Source organism: Pipistrellus kuhlii, unplaced genomic scaffold, assembly GCF_014108245.1.
Source record: "Pipistrellus kuhlii isolate mPipKuh1 unplaced genomic scaffold, mPipKuh1.p scaffold_m20_p_41, whole genome shotgun sequence".
NCBI lineage: Eukaryota > Metazoa > Chordata > Mammalia > Chiroptera > Vespertilionidae > Pipistrellus > Pipistrellus kuhlii.
The window spans coordinates 922736-943451 of NW_023425542.1; the positions used below are offsets into that span (position 1 = coordinate 922736).

General features: G+C 54.2%; 1 protein-coding gene across 4 annotated transcripts in view; it reads left to right on the forward strand.

Moving 5' to 3' along the window:
• The window catches only part of RIN3 (Ras and Rab interactor 3), a 126435-nt gene that overhangs the window by 102329 nt on the left and 3390 nt on the right, over window positions 1-20716 (forward strand). For 3 of the 4 annotated variants that reach the window (XM_045571937.1, XM_045571935.1, XM_045571936.1), the window contains one exon: window positions 1325-2364. In XM_045571937.1, the coding sequence (XP_045427893.1) occupies window positions 1325-1645 (321 nt within the window). In that variant the 3' untranslated portion in view covers window positions 1646-2364. Of the gene's footprint in view, window positions 1-1324; window positions 2365-20716 lie in introns of those variants that run through there. The other variant, XM_036411571.2, reaches the window with a different exon arrangement.

The following is a 20716-nucleotide window of genomic DNA, read 5'->3' on the forward strand; positions in this document are numbered from 1 at the left end:
GCCAGGGGAGGGACTGTGCCCACACACCATCCCACTGCCAGGGGAGGGACTGTGCCCACACACCATCCCACTGCCAGGCCCACACACCATCCCACTGCCAGGGGAGGGGACCAGGCCCACACACCATCCCCACTGCCAGGGGAGGGGACTGTGCCCACACACCATCCCCACTGCCAGGGGAGGGGACTGTGCCCACACACCATCCCACTGCCAGGCCCACACACCATCCCACTGCCAGGGGAGGGACTGTGCCCACACACCATCCCACTGCCGGGGAGGGGACTGTGCCCACACACCATCCCACTGCCGGGGAGGGGACTGTGCCCACACACCATCCCACTGCCAGGGGAGGGGAGGTGCCCGCACACCATCCCACTGTCAGGGGAGGAGTGAGCTGGGCTCCCCATCAGGGAAGAAAGGGCGATCCCAGTGACGCTCTTGAGTCAGGGCCTGGCGCCTGGTATGCATCCCTGTCACCATCCCCCCACAGGGGCAGCTCCACATGTCCCCCTTTCTGCCTGCCCTCGGGGGCTGGAAAAAGAGGCCTCTTGCGGGCTCGGAGCTCATGGTACATGCTTCCTCGCGGCCATGGGTAAAGGGCTGATGTTATCCCATTGACAGTTGAAATGGAGGCTCAGAGAGGTCAGGGTCACACAGCGAGTGGGAGCAGGGACTGGAGGGCCCATCCTTCCACCATAGGGTCCTCCCTCCCAGGCTGGTGGAGGAAGACGTATGTGCCATTGGTGTGCGTGTGTGTGTTCATGCACATATGCGTGCTCCCATCCCCAGCCACATGCAAAAGCATCGCCTCACCCTGCCCTGCCCCTCTCCACCTGGCCGAAACCCGCCACCTTTCAGGCCCAGGTCCACTCCCCCTTCCACCAAGCCTCTTTCTTCCCTCCCCACCCCCGTCTCCAGCTTGTCCCCACTCCAGGCTCTTCCAGCCCTCTTTGGCCCCTCCTCCACAAAATGCCACGTGCGGGCGCACACACATGTCCAGTGCATTTGAAACTTTGTGACCCGTGCACAGAAGTCGCTTTTCGGCTCTCCAAAGAAATGTCAATCGTTGTGCCGTTGATAGTTGGCCCTGTGGACTGATGAGTTTGCTGACCACTGCTAGGTCACCCAGCAGGGTCGGCCACAGGCACCCCTGCCACCCCTTCTCTCTGCAGCGAGGTGTCTGGGGCCCAGGGAGGGACAAGGTCTGGTGCAAGGCCCCTCCGCTCCTCGTCCCCGTCCCAGCTGTGGGGGGCGGGAAGGGGGTGAGACGGGGCGCCCTTCTGGCCAGCTGGTGACCCGGAGCCCCCTGCATCCCGCCCCGCAGGACTTCATCTGCGTGTCGTACCTGGAGCCGGAGCAGCAGGCGCGGACGCTGGCCTCGCGCGCGGACACGGCGGCGGCGGCGCTGTGCGCGCAGTGCGCGGAGAAGTTCGAGGTGCCGCAGCCGCAGGACCACCGGCTCTTCGTGCTGGTGGACGGGCGCTGCTTCCAGCTGGCCGACGAGGCGCTGCCGCACCACATCAAGGGCTACCTGCTGCGCAGCGAGCCCAAGCGCGACTTCCACTTCGTGTACCGGCCCCTGGACAGCGGCGGGGGCGGCGGGGACCCGCCCTGCCTCGTGGTGCGGGAGCCCAACTTCCTGTGAGGCCCAGGCCCCTACAGCCCCCTGGAGGGCAGTGCTTACTGAGACTGGCCCCATGCTCACACTCAGCTGTGTCTCATACATGCAGGAGCCCCCCATCGGACCACACACACACACACACACACCCAACATGGGTGCCTGTATGTGTCATACATGCTTGCAGCCCACCGAGCATGCGGAGGCCAACGGGGCAGGACAGCTGTGGAAATGACAAGAGGCAGTGGCCAAGCATGCTTCCCGAGGCAGAGTCATAGCCCTGGGATTGCTTGTTAGACAGAAAGAGAAATGGGCTCTGAGCCAGCTGCAGCCAAAAGCATTCAAGACTGGGCCCTGTTCTCACACACAGGCCCTGCCTTCCCGCGCCGGCATCGTCCTGCCTGAAGTGTTTCCCCTGCGCCCCAGGGTGGCGCTGGGGTGTTTTGGACGCACAGGATCTCAAGAGTATCTCTCAGGGCGTGTGTGGAAGAGACAGGCCCCCCTCCCTGCGCCGGAGCCTGCCCTCAGCTGTCAGCACCGACAGTCTCTCCCGCAGCTTCTGAGCTCCTCCAGAAGCAGCCAGACGTGCACCGGGACCCCAAACAGGGGCAGCTCCGCTGCTCCAGGGACGAGCCCAGTCCTGGCCACTCAGGAACACTGGCGGGGCCCTTCCCCCGGTGGACACCAGGACGGTGCCATGGTGGCAAGAGGCGCTGTGCGGGGACAGTTTAATAAAAAGCCCTTTTAAAAATGGCGTCCTTTTCTCAAGGGGCTGGGACTCCGCTCAGCCGGCCAGACAACCCATTAATAGCCTAACTCCCACCCCAGGAGGGGTTCAGAAGACTCCCTCCTTTCCACCGAGGGCCCTATCTTTTGGGAATTTGCTGTGTAGTCTCTGCCCTCAGAGCTCTGGCCTCTGTGTGCCCCTCAGCCCGGTCCTCTCCTGCCTCCTCACCATCCTTGGTTCCCATCCTTCCCAACTCTGGAGTGTTTTCCAGTCTCTTACCTTCCTGCTTCCGCCACCTATCCCAGAAATCCCATTCCCTAAAGTCTTTGCCCGGTCCAGCTCCTATTCATCCTTCAAAGCCCACCCTCTCCAGGAAGGCTCCTCTGGTTTCTTAGACTGGCCAGATAGACCTTGTCCACATCCCCACAGCCCCCTTGGCTCATCTCTCTCACAAGAGTGCTGTTGTCTGTTGATGCTTCTGCCTTTACCACCAGGTTTGGACCATTCATGTGTGTCCGCAGCATTAATTAAAAATGTGTATTTATGGAGTGCCTGCTCTGTCAGGCCCTGGGAAACAGCAGAGAACAAAACAAAGTTCATGTGGCAATGAGCAGGGTGCCCAAAGGAGTCGGCCGGACCCACCTGAATTAAACTCCTGAGCACCAATCATCTCCTCCAGCCAAACACCTGTAGGACTCTGGCCCTGGGCCGGCCCTGTATGAGATGGGGGTGGGGGTGGGGGTGGGGGGACTTGCTCCAGCCAGATACAGCCAGTCCTGGAGGACTTTGCAGGCTGGGGTTCGGTATAGCAGACATGAGAATATGCAAACCCAGAGCTGAGGGCAGCCAGCCAGGACCCCAGGATGTCCCTCCCCCATGCAGACCCTCTCTCCTTCCTGAGCTTCCAGGGTGTCCCATAGCCCCGGGCTGAGCTGCCTCCAACAAGGCCTGAAATGGTGGGGAAAGTCACGGAGGTCCATGACCCAAACACCCTCTTGCCCAGGGCGGGCCTTAGCTTGGAGTGGGGCAGAATTCAGGGGCAGATTGGGCACAAGCCTAGGCTGGGGGGGATTGTGTTAAGCTCCCACGTAAGGGAACAGAGCCAGCCAGCGAGCGGGCTGAGGGGCCACTGTCAGAACAGATGTGTGTGTGTGTGTGTGTGTGTGTGTGTGTGTGTGTATACAGTGTATCATGGCTATACCCCAGGCCCACCATCCTGAGGCCAATAGGTCCACCATCCTTAAGCCAAGGCAGAGGTCCACCCATCATCAGGAGAGGCCAGATGAGGAGGGGTGGGACCACCTGAGGCCCCTGTCATCCGGATGCCTCTGCCCCAAGCGAGGTGTGATGGGACAACCTCGGGTGTGGGGCCTGACCCAGGGCCACGGGACAGGGCCATTACGCATGCACAGCCCTTGGTGGGCCTGGTGCTGTCACCAATGCCCCTGTGCGGTTTTACTGAATCTGCACAGCCTCGTGAGGGAGATATCATGGATGAGGACGTGAGCTCAAGGAAAGGGGGTGTTCGTATGCTCGGGCTGCCATAACAGAACACCATGGGCCCAGGTGTCCTTCCCTTTCCTACTGAGGACCCAGTCCTGTTGGATTAGGCCCACCCATAGGACCTCAATGAGAGGGCCCAGGCTGGAGGAGCCCGCAACCAAGGTACATGCCCTTGATCAGAATCGAACCCAGGACCCTTTGGTCTGCAGGACGACGCTCTATCCACTGAACAAACCAGCCAGGGCAGTTCCTTAGTTCTTGTGATGTATTTGCATTGTAATGCCTACACACATTGGAAAAAAAAAAAAACACCAAAAAAAACCCAGAGATACAATTTACATACCATAATATTCACCAAACCCACTTTTAGTTTTAATCTTTACTATTAACATTTTCTTCGTCGTTTTCTCAAGTCTAGATTCAGTAGACACTAAAGAAAACAAATCAAGCCCTGATTTGGTAACATTTGCCAATTTCCCTGGTGTAAATATTTTCACCACAAGCAATTTCTAACTGCCAACCTGGAGTCCCTCACCACCAAGATGGGAATAGATGTGTCATGCTGATACTGTACCTGTGAATAACCCAAGAGCATAGGTAACAGGAAAACAATTACAAGTGGCACATTTGGAGTATTTATTGCCTTTGTTCGTTTAAAATGTTTTTATTTATTTTAAGAATAGGAATGGGGAGTGAGAGATGAGAGAGAGACATTGATCAGTTGCAACCCCCACCGGCCCCTACCAGAGATCAAACACACCACCTGGGCTTGTGCCCTCACTGGGAATGGAACTGGTGATCTTTTGGTGCACAGGACAATCAATGCCCAACTCACTGAGCGACACTGGTCAGGGGTATTGCCCTTGGTTTTAATATAAATTATTTAATCCCAAGTTCACATAAGTTACTTTTCAGCCAGGGCTGAGTGAACACCTGGCTGGTGAAGTCCCGGGAATCCCCATGGGCTCTCCCAAGCCAGCACAGGCTGGCTCCAGCACAGCCAGGGCACTGCCCGGCCGGGTGGCTGAGCGGAAGGGGCCAGCAAGGGTGAGAGAGAGGCCTCTGCCAGCACATGCACCAAAGAGGACCCACAGGAGGGGCGCAGGGGACCACAGTCAGGATGGGAGAAGAGCTGGCGGCTCCCAGGGTCTGCTGAATGTTCTCCGCCAGGCTCAGTGGGGTGGAGGCCAGGGAAGACAGCTGGGTTGTGGCCCCATGGCCGGCTGGTGAAGGGAGCTGGAGAAGGGGGTTTGGGTGACCTGGCAGCCTAGGGCCCCGACCCCCATCCCCTCTCACAGGGCATCTCCATGCTGATCTGTCACCTACCAGCTGGGCAAGGATGGAAACCCAGAAAGGAGTCAATGAAGGTGGGGGATGAGGAGCAGGCGCTCACTCTCAATCTGAGTGTGAGCTAGCACAGAATGGGGTTGGAAATTTGGCACAATCTGTTAATATAAAAACATATTTATACATTTTTCCCTAAGCTTTTTCTAGATGATAACCTGTGAAACACTGGCACATCTTCAAAATACACACACACATACTCTTACACACACACTCATGCATACATGCGTGCACACCAGCACCTGGCCCTACCATTTGTTCTGTTGCACACCCATCAGCCTCTGTGTTATTCATAGGATGTTGTATGTTTGCAACCAGCCCTTTCACCAGGTCCAGAGAAGCAGAAGTTCCTGTCCACCAACTGCGCTGAATGCCTGGGGAGGGCGCTGACATCCATTCACTGAGCAGCTACTGTGGGCCAGACCCCTTCCCAACACCCCATGGAATAAACAGGTTTACTTCATTTGTTACATGTGCTGACAGAAAGGGATTCTGACTCCTTCTTCCCAACAGGCACCAGGGAAATCACTGGGTGAGAGGCAGGCATGGGCTCCAGGGTCTGAGACAGAAGGGAGACCCTCCAGAGACCTGGGTGGGGGTAGTGAGGGTGCTGAGTATCCACATGCAGCACTGGAGGAGGTGGGACAAACGAAAGACGAACTTTGTCAGGCCTGCTCTTGAGTCTCCCTGGCATAGCCCTGCACATGGGTCCTCAGCCCTCTGGCAGATACCAGCCCTGGTCCACCTGTCAGGGCCCAGGATGGGAGGTGCTCAGGCACCCCTCCTCCTGCTCCTCACCCCTAGACTGGGGTCCCTGGGAGTCCCTTCCTCTCCTGTGGCTTCTCTCCAGGAGCTGAGGGGACAGTGAGTGGGCAGGGACCAGAGCTCCCCATGCTGCCTGTGAAACGCTCACTCCCAGAATCAGGGTGAGGGCAAGGTTGGTCCTTCTGGGGATGCAAGGGAAATCTCTCCCAGCTTCTGGTGCTGCCAGCTGTCCTTGGTTCCTTGGCTTGGAGACCCTTCCTCCCCACCCATCTCTGCATCCACGTCACATGACCTCCTCTCTGCGAGTGAGTCTAACTTCCCTCTTACAAGGACACCTGCCACTGCAGTGAGGGCCCACCCATCCAAGACCCAAGGCCTCCTCTGAACGTGATTACACCTGCAAAGGCCCTGTTCCCAAAGAAGGCCACGGTCCCTGTGTCCCACCTAATGGATATGGGGACACTGTAGAACGCACCTCACAAGAGGAAGCACGAGCCCAAGGGGGAGTGGAAACACCAGTCTCAGAACAGCAGAGCAGGAATTTCCTGTAAATACTGGTAAATACACGCCCAGGCACAAGGACACCTTTCCCTATGAGCATGTTCTCTCCCCGTCAGTGCTCCCATGTATGACAAGACTCACGCCCTGCGACAAGCACGGCCCCTTCCGTGGCAGGGCGGGAAGAGGCCTTTGTGCCAGGACCTGCAGGGCTTCCCAGGAAGAAGGGAGAACTCATCTCTGCTCTCACCACCTGCTCCTGGTGCAGCTTGGCTGGAGAGGAGACACACTGCGGCTGCGCGGCTCCCTGCACTGCCGCCGCCCGCCAGCAGGGGGCCCCGCCCCTCCCCTCCTCTCCCAGAGCCCGCTCTGCGCCCGGAAGTCCCGCCCCCGCAGGAAGTCAGCCAGGGGCCTGGGGAAGATGGCAGGTCCAGGGCCTAGGAGGGCCTGGCCAGGGTGGCTGCTGGCAGCACGGGACCCGGGAAACCTTGAGGGGGCCGTGGGCCTGGGGCGGCGGGCGACCCTGGCGGGCAGCCCGTGGGGAGCCGTGCTCACTGGGGAGTCAGGCAGCTTCTGCACAAGATGGGGAGCGGGGCCCCGGGGCGCGGGCTGAGGACCCCGCTCAGGCCGGTCCTCCGGGTGGACGCCCCGCTCTGCGGGACCAGCCGCCCAGGGCGCCTTCTGAGCGGGTTGTTCCTGAGGAGACGCCTCCTCCCAGGCCGGGCCGCTCCCCGCAGAGGGCGATGGCGCCGCGCCTCCTCTGCCTGTGGCCCCCTCAGGGCACTGCTCCAGGGCTTCCCGGCCCAAGTCCTCCTGGACGGACCGGACCCTCCACCAGAGGCTTTGGGCTCAGAACGGAGCCATCTGCCTGACCACCTGCTGCAGCTCAGGGTCCATGGCCGTGAGCACAGGAGGCCTGGCCACTCCCCACGGCAGCTGCCCTCCTGGCCGGAAGGGCACCGGGAAGGACTCCGTGCGGGGCCTCCTCATGGCGCCTCGGCCCATGGCGGCCCTGAACCCTGTGCAGAGCCACGAGCTCTCCGGGGGCGGCCCTGAAGCTCCAGTTCTGTGGTGACAGGAGCGGCCTCGTGGGACCCAGAGTGTGTCCTGAGCCCATGGATCCGTTACTGAGCTGCTCCTGAGTCACTGATCAAACATGAGGTCTCTGCAGAGCTGTGTGAAAGCCCCATTGGAACTAATGTACGTGCTTAGCAACTGCAGCAACATGAATGGCATTGCTCCTTTTAAATGCTCTCCTAAGTTCTAGTTTATATTGTAGACATCAAATACATTCAGAATTTCAGATATCCGATGTAAAGTAATTCCAAATGGGTGTTGAAAACATTCAACCTGAGTATTCATACATTATTTTTCAGCAGAATTCTAATTTCTCTATTTTAAATTATCTTTCTCTTGATTTCAGAGAGGAAGGGAAAGGGAGAGAGAGAAAACATCAATGATGGGAGAGAATCTGATGAGCTGCCTCCTGCAGGCCCCACATTGGAGACTGAGCCTGCAACCTGGGCCTGGGCCCTGACCAGAATTCATACCTCGAGCCCCTGGTTCATAGGTCGACTCTCAACCACTGAGTGATGCCGGCTGGGCTAATTTCCCTTTTATAAGTTACATTTGAGCATAATGTGTGGTCAGAGTATGCTCTGCAGGTTGGTTTTCGTGAAGGGGCTCAGTGGGGAGTTTACAGGTTCCATTATTATTTGTTACCCACAGAGTGTCCCCTGTCTGCGGGCGCTGGCCTCTGTGAAGTCACTCCCTCCTGCCCATCTGCGCCTTTCTCTGGAGTCTTCTAGCCTTTAGTGTTTGCCCTTCAGCAATGGCACGTGTGTATCACACTCTCACCTGTCCGGTTGAGCTCACCTGCAGCCACAATTGAAGCAGCTCCCCATAGCCTGCTCTTCCCCTCCAGGTTTCCTCTTCCAGCTCCTGATTCTCGGAGTTGAACCTTTTATGTCCAGTGGCTGAGTGGCTGGCCACAGCTGCTAGTTCTGTCTCGGGGTCTTCCTTCCCAGGTCCCCCAGGTCTGCATTTGTGCAGGTCTCACTTCCCAACTGGACCATGGACACTGCTGCATGCCTCCTCCAGGCTCAGCGCGCCTTCAGAATGAGTGCTGTTAGATGGCAGCCTTGCAGACAGAGCTGGGCGGTGGTCCTTCTCCAGTGAGCCAGGTGGCTGCTGGCCGAGGCAGTCCACCTGGACCTAGAAGACGGGAGGCTGTGCTTACAGGGAGGCTCCAGTGCTGTGGCGGATTGCTCTGTGCGGCACCCACCAGTCCGTGTGGCCGTGTATCCATACTGTACACTCAGACTGGTTTTTAAAGCGGTTACCCTGTGGGCGTGTGTATCCTCCCATGTACATGGATGCGTTGATTTTAAAAGTACTGACTCTTTCAGCATAAACACTTCAGCTTGTTGAAAAGGAGGGTCCCTGAGAGGAACTTGCTGTCACATTGTCAGGTGTTTGCAATGATGTTTGGTGTGTTTAATTCATGCAGGTCAGAGCTCCCTTTCTGGAGGCCCCAGTGAGGAAGTTTGATGACGTCTATAAAAAGGGAAGCGAGGGCAGAGAGAGTGGCAGCCTGTTCACCATCATTGCCCATTTGTATGATTTCTACGTGGAACAGTATCTCCCTATTTGGAGAAACCTACTGGAACTCACAAAGAGAAAGGTAGGGAACTGCTCCTATTAACGCTGAGAAGTGTGGGCTTTTCGTTGAGAAAAGATGATGTTCTGTCGCTGGAAGCTATCACAGAGACCCAGGCCAAAGCCAGCCAGGCAGGCGGCAAGTTCCAGGACAGACCAGGTACCATGGCTCACTCCTGCCTCCTAAGTGCCTCAGTCCTCAGAAGCTGACCAGCACATGGAAATAAGTGGGGTAGATGCTGTGTTTCGTTTCCTAGTAATCTGTTATCTTCTGATTTTGTGATTTGATGTTTTAATCTTTAAAACTAGAGGTCTAGTGCATGTATTTGGCTCTCCAACATCCTCCAGCGATCCCAGATTGTGAGAGGGCAAAGGCCAGGTTGACAGACCCCACTGGTGCATGCTTGGGGCCAGAGAGGGACTGTGGGAGGGCTCCCATCTCACCCACTTCCAATCACCCAGACCCCAGCAGCAAGCTAACCTACCAGTCAGAGTGTCTGCCCCTTGGCGGTCAGTGTGATTCATAGTTGCTTGTTTGAATGGGCAAACGGTTGTAGGGACAATTAGCATATTAGGCATATATATAGAGAGAGAGACTAGAGGTCTGGTTCACAAGATTGGTGTACTGGTTGGGGGAGTGGCCTATAGGGATAGGCCTACTGTGGAAGTGCTGCTCATCCTGGTCAGCCTAGCAGTGCTCCCACTGTGGGAGTACATGACCACCAAGGGGCATCTCCTACATTGACTGTCTGCTCCCTGGTGGTCAGTGCATGTCATAGCGACTGGTCGGCCGGTCATTGTTCTGGTTGTTCCACCGTTTGGTCGCTGGGCTTTTGTTATATAGGATGTGTTTCCCTTGTTTTCATTACTAAGAGCTAGGATATTTTTGCAAGTTTAAGAATTTATTTATTTAGCCTTCATCTATTCAAAAAATGCTTACTGAGGAAGGCTATGTGGTTTGGGGCTCAGGTGTCAGCTCACCTAGACTTCTGACACAGCCACTGGACAGTAATGTGATCTGAGTCTTCCAAGCCTCAGTTTCCCTTTCTAGAAAGCAGGACTGGGCATGGCTCTGACCTCATTTCCTTTTCTACAAATCAGAGATAGGTGAGGGCAGAGAAGCCCTTAGGGATGTATGAGAACCAGGAAAAGGGTATGTGTGGGGCCCACAGGGGAGCAGGGCAGAGGCTGTTGCAAGGGCTTGGGATTCTATTCTGGAGGCAACTGAAGGGTTCTGAGTGGGAAAATGGCACAGAAAGTCTTTGTGCTAATGGTCCCTTGGGCTACAACATAGAAGACGGTGGTGGTCAGGCAGGTATACCCCCCCTTCAGTGGTCGGAGATGGCGGTGGGAGGATTAGATAAGTTGGAGTGGGTATAGGTGTGGATGTGGGTGTGGGTATGCGTGTGAGGACTGAACAGGTAGGGTGTGGATGGGAGGGAAGGCCAGGGTCAGCCCGTGTTCTCAGCTTGGGCCTTCAGTGGGCAGGAGTACTTGCAGGAGACCCAGGCTCAAAAGGGAAGATGGGCTCTTTTCTGAAATCCTGTAATAGTCACTGGGAGGAGCTGTAGTCTGAGCCCTCCGAGGTGGTCCTGAGGCCCTGAAGTGGGAAGCCTTGGGGTTAGAATCACTGACATTCAGACAGTTGAGAGGAAAAGCGGGAGGAAGGTCACTTGGAAACAGGCCATAGTGTCCCAGAGAAGAAGCTTCCCCCTCTATTGGATGCCCAGAGGTCAGGTTTCTGTGTGTTTTTTAAAATGTATATTTTATTGATTTTTTACAGAGAGGAAGAGAGAGGGATAGAGAGTTAGAAACATCGATGAGAGAGAAACATGGGTCAGCTGCCTCTTGCACACCTGCTACTGGGGATGTGCCCGCAATCAAGGTACATGCCATTGACCGGAATCGAACCCTGGACCTTTCAGTCCGCAGGCGAACGCTCTATCCACTGAGCCAAACCGGTTTTACACATTACTGTCCAGTGGCTGTGTCAGAAGTCTAGGTGAGAGATCAGGTTTAAAACAGACTTTGGCCTGGCCAATGGGGCTCAGTGGTTGAGCATGGACCTATGAACCAGGAGATCCAGGTTTGATTCCCGGCTCTGGACTGGAATTGAACCCAGGACTTTTGGGTCCATAGGCTGACACTCCATCCACTGAGACAAACAGACTAGGCCAATAAAAACATATTTCTAATAAATAAATTTAAAAAACCGAAGGCAGCAGGTTCGGGAAGTACTCGCCGGGATGCCTAGGGCTGGTGGGTTCTGGGGAATCAGGGCATGGCCTTTAGTATGTGTTTGGAACTTCTCTTTGGTGAGCTGTGAGAATGTTCTAAAATTGTGGAGATGGATGCACAACCTTAAATATACTCAGTGTTCACTTTGAATGGGTGTTTGATGGTTCGTGAATTATATCGATAAAAAGTCAACATTTGGAGAAATCTCAGAAAGGAGTATGTGAAAATACTCTACTGATCTTGCAACTTTTATTCCAGATTAAAAGTTAAAGAAATGAAAAGGCCAGGATTGGAGGAAGGAATGACAACTATTGTGGAGAGGAGGGGTGACTCAGAGCACAGGGAGCGCACATGGGGGGATCAGTGGGAGGAGTTGGGGTGGAGGAGGGGGAGAGGGAACTAGAGAACTCTGGGTAGTGATCAAGGCCGACGTGGAGGCCCAATATTTGTTAAATTACTGCGGAGGCTGGAGTGGGATTGTCAGCTTGAGACCATCTGGTGTATCAGCGGTGATGGCCATGTGCAGAATTGGTTGATTTCTTCCCAAGTTGAAGGTCAGTTACATAGACAATTTGAAATGATGGCTTTCTCTTTCTTTTGTTTATATTTTTAGGATTCCCTTTATGCTGGAAATGATGTTGGTACTGAAAAATAATAACATGCAGAGGATTCTGGGCCTTGTCCCTGAGCCTGTGGAGACACTGAGGAAATTGCAAAGAGCTTTGGTGAGTCACCTTTACTCCTAAGTGCTTTGAGTTTCCTGTGGACGTGAACCCACCGTGGACGTCTGGGAGGTAGTTGGAGCTGTGGGTCAGGTGGCCGGCCTGGTCAGCAGGAGTTCTGAGGGATCGAATGGCACCTGCGTTTCTGAGTGAGACCCTGTGAGTGGCCCGTGTGCAGGGGAGTCCCTGTGATAAGCATCCCCCACACTTAGCCTGTGGTGCTGGACTCGCTGTGAAGCAGGGTCACCACAGAACCTTTTGATCACTTTGGAGAAGGGCCCCTCCAGGACCAGTGGCGTTAGCCTAGGAGGAGAGGGGTCTTATCTGTTTAACCTCCCTCGGTTTTTTTACATGGGGCCACAGCAGAGAAGCACTGCTCTGTCTCCTCAGGGGAAGTACTCTGTAACTTCCTTTTTTATTTTTACTTTTTTGAGAGAATTATTATTTTATCAGGTCTAGTAATAATTAATGTCGTTTTAAAACATTCGTTTAAAATCTTGCTTGGCGATGACTTGTATTGACATAACCTTCAAACACGTGGTATCTACAGAACGTGTGAAGTGCAATTAACAAGTTTTGCTTGAAAAAGTTTGTGTTTGGTTTGGTTTTTGTTGCAAAACTAGGGCTAAGATGGCGGATGAAGAGCATATTCGGCACTGCATGCTTTACGAGTTCCAATTAGGAAGAAAAGCAAGTGAGGCTGCAAAAAACATCTGTAGTGCTCTTGGTCAAGATGCAGTTAGCGCCAGAAAATGCCAGCGTTGGTTTGAGAAATTTCGCGAGGGAAATTTTTCGTTAGATGACAACAGTGGTCAAGGGCGTGTGTCCAATTTTGATCAAGAAGCTCTTCAAGCTCTTTTGGTGCAAAATCCTCAAATTACCCAACAAGAGCTTGCGACAACTTTAAATTGTTCACAAAAAACAATTTCCAATCAATTACGTGCACTTGGCAAAGTCCAAAAGTTTGGAAAATGGGTTCCTCATGAGTTGACCGACAACAACCGTAATCAAAGAGTCACAATTTGCAGTTCACTCCTCTCTCGTCAAAACCGTTTGCCGTTTTTAGAGCAAATTGTTACCGGAGATGAAGAATGGGTGCTGTATAATAACATCATTAATTTTTTTATTTTAAAAAATATATATTTTATTGTATTTTACAGAGAGGAATGGGGAGGGATAGAGAGTTAGAAACATCGATGAAAGGGAAACATCGATCAGCTGCCTCTTGCACACCTCCCACTGGGGATGTGCCTGCAACCAAGGTACATGTACATGACAAGAATCAATCCTGGCACCTTCCAGTGCACAGTCTGAAGCTCTATCTCTGAGCCAAACCGATTAGGGCAATAATAACACCTTTAAGCGGGATTTTTTTTTCTTTCCATTTTTGTTCTTTTGTTAGGGGCAGGAATTGAATATTGGGGACTAGCTATAATAATAACTATTAATCATGCTCTGTTAACTATGATTGTTCTGTTTGATTAGAGAAAGCACGTTCTATTCTGTTTGAGAGTTATAGGCCTTGGGGCAGGGGAGCAAACATGGGAATGCAGCTCCTGAGAATGGCCTAGATTAACCTTTGTTGCCTGTAAGCTGGTCCCTGAGGCACCCGCCTCTGCCAACTCCAGCCCGCATTGCATGTAACCTGTAACCACTGTACATTGCCTACTTTCCCATGTGTGTAATTCAAACTTTCCCATGGAATCTGTGTCATTCTACCCAACATCAGCAGCTGGCTTATGGGGAGAGTAGAGCAGATGTTTGTGGATGACCTGCTGCTCTCTCATTCTGCCCACATTGATGGAATAAGCGCCATATATGAGCCAACCCAGTGTCTGCTACATTTGTTCCAGTAGAAACCAGCAGCCTGGGCCTATTGGTTGTCTGGTTTTACTTTAAGTAATTTCCTAACAGTTATTGGAACTGGACAATTAATAATGCCAATCAGTACTCCCCCCCACCAACACAAGTCCAAATATTATAGTTAAAATGTTCAAAATTTATTTTAAATTAAGAATGAATTTTTAAATTACCCAAGTAAAACTATTACTAGTTTTGAAATAATTAAAACACTCTTAGCACATCGGTTGACAGCCTAAATGTTTAAATTCTGTTCTGAGGGTACCTGCATATGTGTCCTCTAAATATATTTCTTGCATGTGCTAATTTAATGCTCCTTGCACAGAGCACTATGTACAATATATTTTTGATAAAATGTTTTCCAGTTCAGCAGGTGTGGCTCAGTGATGGAGCATCAAACTCTGAACCAGAAAACAACTGTTGTATACCTGGTCAGGACACATGCCTGTGGCTCAATCTCCATTATGGAGCATGCAGCAGGCATCCGATCAATGATTCTAAAAGTAAGTAAATAAAATATTTTCCAAATATACAGCTTTACTTTGTTCATTTTGCTAATAAGCTACACGTTAATGAATGGTCTGTCAAATTGTTTTTTAGGCAGTTGACTGGTGGAGTTCAGGTGTTCTAATGTATGAACTTTTCACAATTGATGATGAGAATTTGGGAGCTGAGCTCTCTAGGTAAGAGTCCACAAAATAAAATGAATGTGTTGTTATCTAAAAGCAATGGATCTAACTTCTATAATTTGGCTGATGGGAGAACAATAATTTTTAGAAATGTGGATAGACAAAATTAGAAATAAGCAGTTAATTTTTATTTTCATTGATGTATAATATGTATATTTATAACCTTTATGTTTCTTTATATTTTATATGCCCTAGACCTAGATGTTAAGTTTCATAAGGAAAGTGTCCTAATTTTGTCTGTTCCAAAGCAGTTAGCATGAGCGTGAGCCGCTGGCAGAGCTGTTTAGAATGCAGAGCAGCGGGCCGTTAGGAATGGGGGGCATGGAAACAGCGGAATGTGTGGTGCAGAGTCGGTGGGAGAGGAGTTGGTTGTGTGCGGATTCGGTGGGAGAGGAGTCGTTTTGTGAAGAGTCGGTGGGAGAGGAGTCGGTTTGTGAAGAGTGGGTGGACGTAGAGTCGGTGAACTTAGAGTCAGTGAGCGCGGAGTTGGTGAGTGCAGAGCCTCTTCATATGTAAGAAGGGACTGTCCCTGCCTCCCCCTCGGAGCTGCTGTGAAGAATGAATGTGCAAGGACAGAGGGCACCTACAGGAGGGCCAGGGATGGGCAGAGAGATGGTGCCCAGGTGAATCCAGGGCATGTGAGCAAACCCTGAGAGCCATTTTCAGTTCGATCCTCCAGGCCAGGCCAATGGACCCCACTGGTGCACAAATTTATGAACTGGACCTCTAGTGTATATTTATACTTAAAGAAACAAGAAACACACAAACAAAACAGCAGATAGGGCCTGACTGCTGTGTTGCTTTTCTGTAATGACGGGTGTTTGTGAGTGACTGTTGTAAAAAGTGTCTCTACCGGTTTTTAGGATGTGGGATGAGCTGTGCTTTGGGAGTTCCTACAGCCATTCCAAGGCATGTTAAACCTGCTAAGGGACCGCAGAGCTGCCTGTCATATTACCTGCTTTAAAGCCCTGTGCTGTGCGCCACTTTGTTCAGACACCACTCAGAGACGTTGGGTGTCTTCATCACCTAGGCCACTGGGCCAGTGTGTCTTTTAGTGGCTGTAGGTCTCCCAGCTGGGCCCTGTGTTGCAGTCACTTCTGTGCAGCTGTGTTTTGGGAAGTGAGCAGGTGCATGGAGGCCTTCATCCTGGGGAAGGAGGGTGGGTGCACAGGGGCGGGGCCTGTCCAGAGGGTGGCTTGGGGGCATCCTCACCACTCCCTCTTTCTGCACTAGGATCGTGGACACGTTCCCCAGCAGTTCCTTGAGGCGCTGCTGGGGGACAGCATGGCCCTCGAGGCTCAACAGCTGCCCAGGATGAACCAACGCGCCCACCGGAGCTGGGAGCTGGAGCAGCTCTCTGAAGGTGGGCAGCAGCCCCTGCTGCCTGGGAGCCAGGCTGGTTGCGGTTTCTCCCTCCTCCAGGGAGCTGAGCCCTTGGCTCTGAACCTCATGTATGAGCCCATCCTCACCCCAAGTGAATAGGGTTTTACTCAAGGGCCATTGGAACTGTTTCATTGCAATTCTCCCCAAGGGGAACATGAAGGGTCTGGCAGCCTTGAAGTCAGGACATGAACTACAAGTAAGTGTTGCCAGATTTCTCAGCTCCCATGTGGACAGCTCGGGGTGATGGTTGTCTCGGGGCCGGAGGCAGAGAGTGGAAGCCAGGCCCCGGAATCTGGGCTCTGACTGGACTTTGCTCTTTAGCCTCCGACAGTGCCATACAGTTGAAAATAGAAGAACAGACCCTGGAGGGCACGGCCCAGGAGGTGCGGGGTGGCTCCTGCAGGGAGAGGAGCGTCAAGATCCAGGAGCTCCAGGAGGAGAACCAGCTTCTCCGGAAGCAGGTACCCGTGGGTGGTGTCTGGAACATACGGGCAAGCAGGTGGCCAGGGGAGCACCAGGTGTCGGAGAGGATGCGCCGCTGGGAGAAGCGCGGAATGCAGGGCAGCCACAGCAGCGGGACACGAGTCCTCATGGAGCAGAGTCCCGAGGCAGCATGACTGGCCCTGCAGCTGAGGGAGCGGACACTGTGGGTGTCTGTGTGCCCCATGGCCTTCATCTTCATCTGTGACATGGGTTCATGGTGTGCCCCTGTAGGTGGTGTGAGGACCGTATGCGTTAGTGTGGGTAAAGGGTCCAAGCACATAGTAAGTGCTCACAGAAAGGAGACCAGCGAGCGCCCTGTTAGACAGCACAGGGCGGGCCTGGGAGGGAAGCAGTCGTGGAAGCCACGCCCGTGTGTGTAGGACCTCGGAGGGGCCGCTTCACGACTGGTCTTGGCCCTGCAGGTGGATGAGTTGCAGTTGCAAGTGCAGCTGGAGAAGGACAAGAGCCAGGAGTGGGAGACACTCACTGAGGAGCTCGTGAACGAACTAGAGCAGGTGCTCAAGGAAGTTGGCACCCTGAAGGCGGACAGAGCCCTGCAGGTAGGCCTCCCCTGGCGCCCCTGCCTGCAAGGGGGAGCGTCCGGGATCACAGCCCTGTCCTGGTCATTGGTCAGTGATTCCGGGGTGACCAGTTCCTCACTCACCTGCCGCTCAGAGCAACAATCCTCACCTGCAGCAGGGGGATCGGGACAGGTATCACCTCCCAGGGACTCAGGCCATCTCGTTATTGATTGACAGGACATGGGGGCAGGTTGGAAGGGGAGGTGCTCCTGGCTGTGCTGCAGTGAGGCCAGGGATGCTGCTGAATGTCCAGCAGCCCCTGGCACAAAGAATGATCCCGCTCCATATGTCCAGAGTCACCCTGAGAACCTGGCACACCTCCAGGGCCGATCCACATGACACTGCCACAAGTGCCATGGGAGGCAGCCCAGCTCTGGGGCAGTGGCTCAGTGACGCCTCCCAGGGGCCAGGCTTCCCTCTTCCTGCTCTGCTACCCTTTGGAGTGGCTGTTGTACCTCCCCAAGTGGGCAGGAAGGTTTTTCCTTGAGAAAAGGCCTGGGAAGGTGTTCTGTGAGGTGACACGTTTGGGCTGTGCTTTAAAGTTCCCTCCATGAAACGGACTCTCACACGGGCTGGGTCTTTGGCTCTGCAGGTGGCAGAGTTGGAGATGCAACTCCAGGTCGAAAAGGATAATGGCCAGAACTTGGCAGACATCAACAAGGAGCTGCTGAAAGATCTAAAGCAGGTGCTCGATGCTCTTGGTCACCTGAAGGCGGAGGCCCCACAGGTAGGCCCTCCAGAGCACATGCTCCCCTGGTGCCCCTGCCTGCGAGGGGGAGCATCGGGATCACGGCTGTGTCCTGGTCACTGATCAGTGATTCCTGGGTGACTAGGTTCCTCGTTCAGCTGCAGCTCAGACCAGCATTTCTCAGCCGTGGCAAGGGGACAGGGACAGGTGTTGCCTCCCAGGAACACTGGCCATCTTGGATTTGATTGGCAGGACTTGGGAGAGGGGAAGGGAGGTGCTCCTGGCTGTGTTGGGTGGATGGTGGTTCTGTAAATATCCGGGTAAATTGGTTGGTAATGTTGTTCAGATATTCTGTGTCCTTACTAATTTTCTATGACTGTCTTTTTCAGTAGGCTTTTCAAAGTAGTCAGAGAGGGCACCCAATGAGTTTATGCAGAGAAAGGGCACAAGTTTCCCAAAAAAGGTCACGTGTATGGAGGGGCACAGGACTCAGTGTAGCACCATGTGATAGTCCGTCTATGCTTTGGGCCCTCTCAGCACACTTCCTTAAGTGCTGGTAGAACTGTTTTCAGCACAGTTGGGTTTTGCCTGCCCTGAGGGTCCCTGCTATTTTGGTGCCTTCAACTTGCCCTGCTCTTGACCCCTCACTGCTTGTGGGGGTGCGGGGATGTTGAGTCTGTGACTCCCAGGACCTGCACCCGGTGAGGCATCATAAGCTTTTCCCTCCCACAGGTGGAGCCTTCCTCCAAGAACCAGCAGGAGGCCAAGGACAGGGAGTTGGAGGAGCTGTACGATCTGCTGGAGCAGCTGATTGAAGCCCATGAGGCCCTCCTGCAGGACCACGGGAGCCTGGGGGCGCTCCATGACCACCTGTCTGGGCAGTACCAGGCCCTCATGAAGGAGCATACCCTCCACAAGACCCTGCTGCGTGGTTCTCTAGAGATGGGGAGCAGGGTGTCCCAGCTCAGGTGGGTGCCAGCAACTGTCGGGGTGAGTAGCGAGCTCTGCAGGCCTTATCCTTCAGGCCCTAGAAGGGTAATAGGGTAATTAGTCCTACCAGACATCCTCCAGGACGGATCCTGACAAAGCCGGGGCCTGAGATAAGCCATCAGCTTCCTGGGTGCCTGTGGCTGCCCAGAGGGATGGAAATAAGGGTTCTGGGCTCCTTAGGCTCGCTGGAGGAGGGAAGCCTGGATCCTGCGTGCTGGAGCTGAGGCAAAGACTTTTAGGGGCATTCAGGCAGGCAGGGGAGGAGTTAGGGGCAATCAGAGCAGCAGGGGAGCAGTTAGGTGTGATACGGCAAGCAGGCAGAGGTGGTTAAGCACAATCAGGCAGGCAGGCAGAGGTGGTTAGGGGCAATCAGGCAGGCAGGCAGAGTGTTTAGGAGCAATTAGGCAGGCAGGAAGGCAGGAGAGCAGTTAAGAGCCAGCAGTCTTGGACTGCGAGAGGGATGTCCGAGGGGTCTGGGATTGAAGAGGTTCCAGGCTGGGCAGAGAGACCCCTCTGACTCCTCCCCCTTCACAAATTTCATGCACCGGATCTCTAGTGATATTCTTAACATCTGCTCACATGGGAAGGTTTGTGCAAGTGGCATCTGACTGGCTCTGAAGGAGGGGTTCATTGTCCTTCTGCAGGTAGCTCCTTGCTTGGTAGACCTCCTGTGTTACTCATGGTTTGGCTGGTTGCTCAGATAGCTGGAGCCCTTGGTCTGTCTGCAGCAGGGCTGCAGGCTGGGACGTGAGGTGCCTGGAGCCCATGCTGGTGGCTCTGTGTTCATTTCACTGGACGCCTGACTGGCACCCTCACTACTTTGTCCCCAGCACACATTTCCTGGGTGTCAAGCCTCGTCCCGGAGACTCAGTGGGGAGTGAGACTTGCAGTTTCTGCCCTGCAGTAGGGTGGTTACCAACGGTTCTCTGCAGCCCTCCAGAGAGGCTGTGCAGGACCCTATAAACACTGAGGCAGGAAGGAAATAAAAGCCCTGAGCAGAGGGGGATCTGAAGGAGAGGGTAAGGACTGGACTGGGGTGCCTGGAGGGGGTGTGTGGGTGTGCACATGCCTGTGTGCCACTGGCCCCTGGCCGCTGCTGGGGTCCCAGCAGGAAGGCGCTGGCCCCCATGCTGCCTGGCTCAGCACAGGGAAACTCTGTTCCCAAGGAGGGCGGAGGTTCATCTGGCCTGGTGAGGGGGGTGGGGGGACGGGGCTAGAATTCCCTGAATATGTGCTAGTTTCTTTGAGACGTGTGAGTTCAGAAAACAGTGTTGGTGCTCCCAGCTGGCTCACAGAGAGAGGCTGCTTAGACAGGGACTGGAAGGGACCCTGGAGAAGGGTCGGGTGTGAGGAGGGACACTCGGCTCCCGGGCTGGAGGAGACTCGTGTCCATCCCCGCCTCCCTCAGCTCTGCAGAGAGAAGCCGCTCACTGAGGCTGTGCAGTCTCCTGTCTGTGGGTGCCTAGCGGGTGTGTTTCCCTCCTCAGGGAGCAGGACCAGCTCCAGCACAAAACAGCTCTGCAGGAGCTGAGAACTCTCCTGAGCAGCGAGAGGGAGGCTCTGAAACAGGAGCAGGAGGCCAACGCCCTGGCCTCGCAGGAGAAGCACAGGCTGCAGCAGGAGGTCCACAGGTAACCGCCTCCGCCCCTGCAGCGCCTCTGCCAGGTTTCATTCAGAGCAGCTCACTCAGCACCACTGAGCTAAGCTCAAGCCAGTCTCCTGGCAGTGGAGTATCTTCCCCTCCCTGTCATGTCACAGCTGGACGGTCACAAGGTAAAGGCCCGCCAGCTGGTGGCTGGATGGAAGGATAGCAGCACTGGGATGCCGCATTGTCTAGGCTTGGGTGCCCTCCCCTCCCACCTTGATGATGGTGATGACTGTATCGGGCATGGGCCCCTTCATCCTCCACACCAGCCACCCCGTGAGGGAGAGACACTCGGTCCTCGGCATTCATGTATTCCCTATTGGT